Genomic DNA, 10,672 nt, shown 5'->3' with positions numbered 1-10,672 from the left:
CAGGATGGTCTCGATCTCCTGACCTCGTGATCCACCCGTCTCGGCCTCCCAAAGTGCTGGGATTACAGGCTTGAGCCACCGCGCCCGGCCTAAATTAAGTGTTCTTAACAAAAATGTCTGCCAAGCTTAAAAAGTTCCTTAGGCTATGCAAATTACTTAGACATAAAATATTTTTAATGTCTTAATTCAGTCAACATATTGTACTTGCAACCCTACTGTAAACAAACACTAACCCAGAATGGCTAGGGAACTGGGAATTTTGTTGAATTCTTCCCAGATACTGCATACCGGGTTATCAAATAATAAAGTTACCAAACTAAATGTTACTGAATGTAGCAAATTTTATTTGATAATTCAGGAGGCACTTTGGAAGACTGTGAATGTGATTTTAACTGCACTAAACTAAATGTAGTGTTAGAAATTAACAAATGTAGTATTAGAAAGCATCTAACAACAACTGATATACCATGGAAGCTTCCTTTTGGAGTAACTTCTTAATACCTTTCTGTCAAGTGACTTTCTCACAAAATGACATTAAATATCAGTAGTCATTTGAACTTAACTTTTATAATTCTGGATAAAAGAGAGTTTACAATGACTATCAAAAATCATAAATGAAAATGCTTGACAAAAACTTAAAAGTCCATACAATTAATCTGGGTAGGATTAGAAGCTATATTAGACCTAGAACTTGGGCCTCAAGTCTTTACCCAACTTGTGTTTTAGTAACATTATATTTCAATAATTATGACCCCAACCAAATCCAGTCCATAAGATGTTAATGTAAGATGTTTATTAGTGGAATTTATTTAGTACAGTAATCACATTAAAAGTCCCGATATACAAACTGTTGAAGTCTAAAGTCACAAAAAATACAAACTTAGGTATACGAATGAAGTTATAAAAACATTTAAAAACAAAGTTCTATATCTTCAACACTGGGCCAAAAAAGGAAAAAAAAAGAGAGAGAGAAAGAGAAAGAAGTCATACGAAAATCATCACATTTCAACAAAGCAGCCCTGACCAATCCGGCTGCCTCGCCATTGAGATACTGGACCACTTGGGTGTGACCACTATGGCAATACAGCATTTCATTATGGGACTGGCTACTCTGTATGAAACTATATGTGAAACATAAAAATTCTTTCTTTCAAAATGAAACGTCCAAGTGAAACGAACAGAGCTAATATATACCAAATTTTAGCTGGCTATTAGAAAATTTCAACAATTCTGCAAGTTCAAAAAGGAAACATATTTGAAAAAAACAAATTTCAAACAAAAATAAGCATAATCAAATGGAAATAAAAGAGTAAATCAATGTCAATCATGAAGTGTGAGTGTACACAATGGGGTCATACCCAGACTTCTCCACCCATAACTTAGACAGCTATAGGGACTGGTTCCGAGCAATAGAAAGATGTCAAACATGATTTTTAAAAATAATCACTACCAGTTTTGAAAAGTTCCCTGGCGAAAGAAACCCAAAAATCAACTTAATAAGTAACTGTACACCAAAGGGAAAGGGTTGTTTTATTTGATGGTATATTCTCTATGGCAAGACAGTTTTAATATTTTATCAACTGCAAAGAAGATAAGCATAACCTCTTTCCTTTAAAACATATCACCCTCACGTGTCTTCTGTCCAGAATCCATAGAATAAATTTTTGTCAGAGAATCCAGCCCTGTGACCAGATCGCTGTAGAAGAGGGAATGCTTCCTAAATTCCAGAAGTCGCTGCAGGGATTCAGTTTAAACTTTCATGATATTCTAATCTTACCATCTCAAAAGTAGTTTTGTATCAGGGGATCTAAAACAATGTATATCTGGCCAGGCACAGTGTCTCACACCTGTAATTCCAGCACTTTGGGTGGCCAAGGCAGGTGGATCACTTGGGATCAGGAGTTCGAGACCAGCCTCGCAACACTAAAAATACAAAAATTAGCCGGTGTGGTGGCACACGCCTGTAATCCCAGCTACTTGGGAGGCTAAGGCAGGAGAACCACTGGAATCTGGGAGGCAGAGGTTGCAGTAAGCCAAGATCACGCCACCACACTCCAGCCTAGGCGACAGAGTGAGACCCCATCTCAAAAACAAAAAACAATGTATATCTCAAAATCTTTCTCAGAACATGGTGCCAATTATTTCTTTTAAGCTGAAATAATTTTTACCTTGGGGGTTATAAGAACCTTCATAATCAGTAAGACGATAGAAAACTTTAAAGTATTTCAGATCTTAAACTAGAATTCCTCTAAGATTTCAAAACATGGTCCATATTTTATATTTCTATAAATACAATCAAAGCTTACCATTGTACAGTACTAATCTCGACTGGTTCTAGATTTAAGCAATTAGTTTGAAAAAATTAGGAATGGGAATAAGAAAAAATTAGGAATGAGAATAAGAAAGTCCTTTTGAAACAATCCTTAGATAGAGTCCATCTCCAAAAAAAAAAAAAAAAAATTTGGTCCAACTTGCAAATAATAAAGGATGATTTAATTTGGAAAAATACTCAAGAGTAGCTCTGAGTAATCCTAAATTTAAAAACTTAAAATTAAAATATTTATCATTACTCAGATTTTAGTAAGGTGGAGAGAAAGATAGGTAGCCTATAAGATTAACCTTCCCTAAAAGCAAGCTCAGAGGAAAAGAGGAGGGAGGAGAAAAGGAAATTCACTGCAGTACTGGTGGCCTCAACCCCTTTATGAAAACACATGTTCTCATTTGGTGTTACACTATTCTGATTTATGTTGAAGATTTGAAAACCAAAGGAAAAAGGTCAACTAAAAATATTTAAAGGAAAAAAATGTGAGAATGAATCAAATGATAAAATCATGAAGAAAACAAAAAATAAAAGACATCAGATAACCTTTGTAAAAATTACTAAAATTAAAAAGAATTCATTCTGCACTTTGTGTTCACAAAGGGAAATGAGGCTCCATCAAACCCTGCAGAGCACAAGAGGAAGCAGGTTGTTTGCTCAGGCATCAGCAGAAATAGGCCCCGAAGAACTACCCTCAGTTTCTTCTACATCGTGTCCAGGAAGGAAAAGCAAAGCTCTGCAAAATGCTGAAGGTTTTAGAAGTATAACGGTGCTTAGGAAAGATCACTGGTCTGGTGTTGCAGTAGCCCCAGTGTTGAGAGACACGCTAGGCTTCTAGGAGGAGAAAAATAGAGAGGGAGGAAGAAGTAGGAAGGGGAAGGAAAGGGTGGAAAAGCACAGGTCATTAGTAAACAGCAAGTTCAATATCACAAGATGCTCATAAACCCAAGCTATTAATGAAGCTGGTTTGCTCTCGGGACTATAGATTACATTCTGAAGGAAACAGAAAAGGGAATTTTCAAAATGGCATTGAGTTAGATGTTCCAGGTAGTGATGGCCAAATTAGAATGAAGTTACCACATGCTCCAAAAACATGCACTGTCATCCCCTCCCTCCACCTTCCCTCCCCCAATAAAACATGCATATTTTCAGTAAAGTATCTTTTTTTTTTTTTTGAGACGGAGTCTTGCTCTGTTGACCAGGCTGGAGTACAGTGGTACGATCTCGGCTCACTGCAACCTCTGCCTCCCAGGTTCAAGCCATTTTTCTGCCTCAGCCTCCCAAGTAGCTGGGACTACAGGCACATGCCACCACGTCCAGCTAATTTTTGTATTTTTAGTAGAGATGGGGTTTCACCATATTGGCCGGGCTGGTCTCAAACTTCCAACCTCAGGTGATCCACTCGCCTCGGTCTCCCAAAAGTGCTGGGATTACAGGTGTGAGCCATCACGCCCGGCCAAGTATCTATTTTTTTTTTTATTTATTTTTATTTTTTTTAATTTTTAAATTATTTTATTTTGAGACAGAGTTTCGCTCTTGTTGTCCAGGCTGGAGTGCAATGGCGCAATCTCGGCTCACTGCAACCTCCGCCTCCTGGGTTCAGTGATTCTCCTGCCTCAGCCTCCCGAGTAGCTGGGATTACAGGCATGCGCCACAACGCCCGGCTAATTTTGTATTTTTAGTAGAGACGGGGTTTGTCCATGTTGGGCAGGCTGGTCTTGAACTCCCAACCTCAGGTGATCCACCCGCCTCGGCCTCCCAAAGTGCTGGGATTACAGGCATGAGCCACTGTGCCCGGCCTCAAGTATTTATTTTAATACAGTTAAGTGGTTAAATTCAGAACTCAAACAACCCAGGTGTGCAAACTATATGCTACCTAAGGGCAGAGAGGTATCCAAGAACAGAACGACCTACTCTCATAATGTCATGGGCAGTTCATAAAGAGCCAGGTTCTTTTTTGTCACAAGGGAATCCTGAAACAGTGAGGGCCAGGATACAGTTTTTACTCTTCTATTCTGTACTACTAAGACCTGGCAGCGGTAAGCACCTGCTACACAGAGTATGAGTCTCTTCTGGTCAGGCGTGACTTCCTACTGGAGAAGAAATCTACTCTTGTTTTTGTAGTTGTTTCCTTCCTGGATGAAAATGGCGTCCAGTCTTTCAACTGCCTAATCAAATCAATCCCCTCCAGCCTTTCCTTACCCTGGTAAACTGTTTCCTGGTTAAAGAAAGCTGAATTTACTCATTTTTTAAAAGTTCATGTTCAGACTTCTCCTTTAATCATGGGGATATTTGCATAAATGTTTTCTTAAAAACCACATCACATAGATGACTGCTTTCAAAGCAGACACAGAAAGTCAATACTACATTTGACTGAGATTATCAAAGAAATACAAAAACATCAATTCACAAAACTGGAAGATAAAGTGGCATTTCTGGTTGTTTCTAGCTTCTATAGTAAAGAATTCCTAATTTATTAAGTTGCTAATAAGGATGTAAATGTCACTTGGTAAACATTCACAACAAAAAGAACTTGGTCATCAAAAAATCAACTTTCCTATGGTCACAGAATAAAGAGTAAATCCTAGAATAGCTGCTATTGCTAACAGAAGGCTTTCTGGAAGCCTTATAGAAATCCTGTGGTGGCTCGCAGAAGGGCTTCTCATAGCTGAGGTATGCATATAAGAGAAATACAGAAATACGACAAATCTAGTAACTACCTCCAATGCAATAATATGAATCAAATGTATGGCCCAGTTAAGAGCACACTTGTAGGAAACAATGGGATTGATCATTAGAAGTCAACTCATTTGGGTTAGCAGTGTTGGCCTGATCACAACTGCAAAGTAAATGCAGGTATTTATGAAAATAAAACAGGCAACTCTCATGTCAGCTACTTAAGAAAATATTTATATCGTATATCCCTAGGACTCCTGCTACTGCTTTGAGAATTTTGCTCACTACAAAGACATTGGGGCAGGGGGTTCGTGCTGGTTATGAGACAGGAACCCACAGGAACTCAGTGCTAACTGAAAAAATATCAAAACCCTAGTAAAGAGCTAAGAGTTTAGTTAGAAGTAAATTTCAAAAGCAACAGTTAAGGGAAAGATAAAGGAAACACCCTGGGGGCAAAATTAGTAACTCCTAATTTGTTGCTCATTGGCTTCCTAACATTGAACTGTAGAAAGCTAAATGTAATGTGATTCAGGGAAGAGATCTGCTGTTTTAAAGAGCTGTAGTGGCCAAATTCCTCCCAAGTAACATATTTTGGTGATTATTATTCTGCATCTACAAAAGTATTTTAAGGTTGATCCAGTTTTGTGTGGTACAGCTCCAAAAAATATTCAAAAAATATCAAAGGAAACTCATTATTCTCCTTCCATTGTTGGAGATTTTACATGGCAATGTCCTGGGTTTAAACGCATCCAACAAGAACACTACCACCCTCAGAAATAATTCATATGCTTCCATTAATAATGCTCTTCAAAGGAGATTATCAAGGTGTTCATTGTAAGTGCATCACCTACACATTTGGAGAATCCTGGGAATCACTTACCTGTAGTATCGCTCCCTTCTATTCCATGACCACCATTGGCTAGCAGTGTTGGTTTAGAAGATGGAGTATCTGCAACAATGACAAATAATTACTCATTGTGACAGACAGAAAAATGAAAAACAGATTCAACTACTGTCTTATTACTGGAGTTTTTCTCACTCTTTGTAGCATTAGGTTAAAGCAATTAAAAACTATTCAAAATTTAAAGATTTAATAAAAGGAAACCCAGAAACAGAACAGAGCAGAATCATTAATTCCTAGGGCACCCAAGCTCTTCTAAGTACCAGTTCCACAGGAGAGCCCTTCATAATAGCAAGTCTAAATCTTTTTCATTCTGCAAATTGTCAAAGATTACCATTAAATTCAGTAAAACCATCATGGAGCAACACAAGTTTAGTATCAGCAATTCAAATCCAAATCAAACGCTCCAAGAATATGAGGGCATTTGTTTTATTATTATTTTTGAGATGGGGTTTTGCTCTTGTCACTCAGGCTGGAGTGCCGTAGTGCGATCTCGGCTCACTACAACCTCTGCCTTCTGGGTTCAAGCGATTCTCCTGCCTCAGCCTCCCGAGTAGCTGGGATTGCAGGCACCTGCCACCATGCCCAGCTAATTTTTGTATTTTTAGTAGAAATGGGGTTTCACCATGTTGGCCAGGCTGGGCTCAAACTCCTGACCTCAGGTTATTCACTGCTTTGGCCTCCCAAAGTGCTGGGATTACAGGTGTGAGCCACTATGCCCGGCTGAGGCCATTTATTAATTACTTATTAATTCCCACACAGGAAATCCAAGGTACCATCATTGCTTCTGGATGAGGACTGCATCAGCTGGAGGTAACCAGATGTACTTCTGGAAGCAGAGGACTCCTTTTTTTTTTAAAGGAAATTAGTTGTATCTCATTCCCTAATGACTAAGGATGTTGAGCATCTTTTCATGTGTTTCTCTGCCATCCCTTTGTCTTCTTTGGTGACTTGAATGGTCAAAATTTTTGACTATTTTAAAATTGAACTGTTCATTTTCCTACTATTGAATTTTGAAAATTCTTTATGTATTCCAAATATCAGTCCTTTATCAGATAAATTTTGTAAAAATTTCTTCCCTGTATTTAACTTACACTGTATTTTCATCTACTTAACTGTGTCTTTAAAATAGCAAAAGTTTTTAATTTTCATGAAGTAACTCACAGGATTTTTTTCCCCACATTTTCCTCTAGAAGTCTCATAGTTTTCATATTTACATTTCACATTGAGGCCTATGGTACATTTGGAGTGAAATTTTGTATATGGTATAATGATGTGGGTCTAAGTTTCTATTCCTGTACATTGACACCTAATTATTATAGAATCATTTGTTGAAAAAGTCATCTGTATTCTATCAAATTGCCTTTGCACCTTTGTAAAAAAAATCAACTGACCATATTACATTTGGGTTTATTTCTGGGCTGTGCTGTTCCATCAATTTATAAGTCTATCCATTTTGCCAATACCATCCTGTCTTGATTACTGTATTTGTCTTGAGAGGCAGTCTCTCTCTGTCGCCCAGCCTGGAGTGCAGTGGCGCAATCTTGGCGCACTGCAACCTCCACCTCCTAGGTTCAAGAGATTCTCCTGCCTCAGCCTCCCCAAGTAGCTGAGATTACAGGCATGTGCCACCACGTCCAGCTAATTTTTTTTGTATTTTTTGTAGAGACGGGGTTTCACTATGTTGGCCAGCTGGTCTCGAACTCTTGACCTCAGGTGATCCGCCTGCCTCAGCCTCCCAAAGTGCTGAGATTACAGGCATGAGACACCATGCCCAGCCATAAGTCTTAAAAATAAGGTAATATGAGCCCTCCAACTTGGGTCTTTTCCAAAAATGTTTTTGTTTGTTTTGTTTTGTTTTGTTTTTGAGACAGGGTCTCATTCTGTCACTCAGGCTGGAGTGCAGTAGTGCGATCGAGGCTCACTGAAGCCTCGACCTCTCAGGCTCAAGCGATCCTCCCACCTCAGCCTCCCAAGTAGCTGGGCCCAAAGATGCATGCTACCACACCTACCTAATTTTTCATTATTATTATTTTTTGGAAAAACGGGGTCTCCCTATGTTTCTCAGATTGGTCTCAAACTCCTGACCTCAAGCAAACCTCCCACCTTGGCCTCCCAAAGTATTAGTATTATAGGCATGAGTCACTGCGCCTGGCTTTGTTTTGTTTCTTTGCTTTTCCATATAAATTTTAGAATCAGTTTTTGATTTATACTAAAATTCTTGATGGGATCTTACATGCAATTGCATATAAGACTATATAGATCAATTTGGGGATGTACAACTTTTTCTTAAAGTCTCTGACTATATCTAACATTTTAGCAAGCAGCCCAGCTCTGCAGTCACTTTGCTGACCCAAGAATTTAGAGATATTATTCCTAAGACAATAAGTAAATATCTACAATATATGCTGCTAAAATAAAAAATGCAAGATTTTACTTTGGAAGACCACAAACATGCTGTCCAACCCCTTAGTCCTCATAAATACAAGGCAGAAATCTTTCACACAAGCTTCTCATTGAAAAGATCATTCATTCTGTTACTTAAGAGGAATGGCCAAAGAGAACAATCTAAAAGAACAAGACAGTCCAAAACCAGAATATAACTTAAATAAAAGAAGGAAATAAAGGAAGGAAAGACAATGGAATTCTGTTAAATACCCACTATGTAACATATACCCTGCTAAGTCTTCACAAACTGCATTTTACTTATCCAGAGAGATGCCATAAATATGCTCCATCTCACATTTGGCATAAGTAAATTCCCTTTCACATTCACACAATAAGTTTATAAGGTTTATTCTTCCTCGCTCAAGAAAGAATGCATATTTTTTAAAACTTGCTTCATTTAAAAAATGTGTATTATAAGAAAATGGAAATTACAAAAATTGATATCCTGCGACTGGTATAAGAGCAGCTACTAAAGTGATAAAACCTTTTAAAATTTGATAACCAGTGTTGACAAGGGTAATTTCATTCCATCATCTGGGGGAATGTAAACAGGAACAGCCTTTTTATGAGACAAATTGGCAGCCTATCAAATTCTGCAATACTCAACTCAACAATCCGTTTTAGGTATTTAGTTCACAAAGAGACATAAAAGTATAAAAAAGTGAATATAAACAGAATGTTTATTATGGCATTGCTTAAAAACAGCAAATGTCCACCAACAGATTCATTATAATATTGTAAAATAGTATACAGTAATAAAAGAAATGAGAGCACTTCGTGTTACTGATATGGGAAGATAACAGGCATCTAATAGCTAAATACAGATAAAGGCCAGGACACCCTAGGGTGTGTCCGTAGTCCCATCTATTAGGGAAGCTAAGGCAGAGGGGTGTCTTGAGTCCAGGAATTTGAGACCAGCCTGGGCAACATCGTGTGACCCCCAACTCTAAAAAAAATAAAATAAAATAAAATAAAATAAAATAAAATAAAATAAAATAAAAATTAGCTGGGTGTGGTGGCACATGCCTATAGTATTTATCTCTTAATAAAAAAATTAAAAAAAAATAAAGAACCTGGCCGGTGCAATGGCTCAAGCCTGTAATCCCAGCACTTTGGGCGGCCAAGGCAGGTGGATCACTTGAAGTCAGGAGTTCGAGACCTGCCTGGCCAACCTGGTGAAATCCCATATCTACTAAAATACAAAAAATTAGCCGGCATAGTGGCGTATGAATCACAACTACTCCAGAGGCTGAAGCACAAGAATTGCTTGAATCTGGGAGGCAGAGGTTGCAGTGAGCTGAGATTGTGCCACTGCACTCCAGCTTGGGCGACAGAGCAAGACTCCTTCTCCAAAAAAAAAAGAAAAAAAACTTCATTCCCATATATTTACCTATGTGATTAGGGTTTCTTCACTATGATAGCTACAAAAACAGGAAAAATTTCTCAATCCTATTTCATCGGAGAAAGAAATATTCATCCACAGACCCATGATCTAACTGAGAAAAATAACAGATCCCATCATCTCATAAGAAAAGCATTTCCAATAAAATTCAACTTTTATAGTAATAACATCAAAAATTACAACGTATGTGGGCCAGGCACAGTGGCTCATGCCTGTAATCCCAGCAATTTGGGAAGCCAAGGCGAGCGGATCACTTGAGGCCAGGAATTCAAGACCAGCCTGGTCAACATAGTGAAGCCCTGTCTCTACTCTTTTTGAGGAAACAAATAGGAGTAAGTGAAAATGAAGGGAGATTTAAAAAATACATAATACATGTGATCGACTGATAAATTTCCTCTGGACCAAGTTAAAATACAGAACCTTATTGTTACAGGAACTTTAAAAATTAAAATTTAAGTTTACATACATATTTAGTAGCAGAAACATGGTAAAACAATCAAGAAAAAAATTTCAAGCATAAAAATGTATTACATTAGGATAAAAGTCTGAGACATGTTATGGAAATAAGAGTTCAAGGACTCAAAAGAAGAATTTAAATTTCCAATGATAAAGAACAGCTTGTTCGTATATTTTTAAACTAGATGATGGAAATCAAAATGCTCTATATTTAGAAGCATTTGGATACATTTAGCAGAATGAGGTAACTTATTTTTATGTGGCAAAAGTAAAACATTCTCAAAATTACATGTTTTACGACTAAACTTTTGCTACAAAATTTTAGACGTAAACTTAATGTACAAAGAGAATTTCTCAGAATTCTGAGTATATGACCAAAAGTTAAGACCACTACTTTAGACCAAGTTAAAAAGAAAGCTTCATATATACAGACAGAAATTTTTCTAAGATAATAAAGTAAAAAAAGCAA

General features: G+C 37.5%; 1 protein-coding gene across 28 annotated transcripts in view; it reads right to left on the bottom strand.

Annotated features, from left to right (window-relative positions):
- MAP4 (microtubule associated protein 4) overlaps nt 1-10,672 on the bottom strand; it is a 231,005-nt gene that overhangs the window by 115,476 nt on the left and 104,857 nt on the right. For 27 of the 28 annotated variants that reach the window (XM_009200880.4, XM_017955469.3, XM_017955470.3 and 24 more), the window contains one exon: nt 5,877-5,945. In XM_009200880.4, the coding sequence (XP_009199144.4) occupies nt 5,877-5,945 (69 nt within the window). Of the gene's footprint in view, nt 1-771; nt 3,155-5,876; nt 5,946-10,672 lie in introns of those variants that run through there. The other variant, XM_003894494.5, reaches the window with a different exon arrangement.

This window comes from Papio anubis, chromosome 2, assembly GCF_008728515.1.
Source record: "Papio anubis isolate 15944 chromosome 2, Panubis1.0, whole genome shotgun sequence".
Classification (NCBI taxonomy): domain Eukaryota; kingdom Metazoa; phylum Chordata; class Mammalia; order Primates; family Cercopithecidae; genus Papio; species Papio anubis.
The sequence above is the reverse complement of the archived record's forward strand: the minus strand, read 5'-3'. Positions and strand labels throughout refer to the sequence as shown.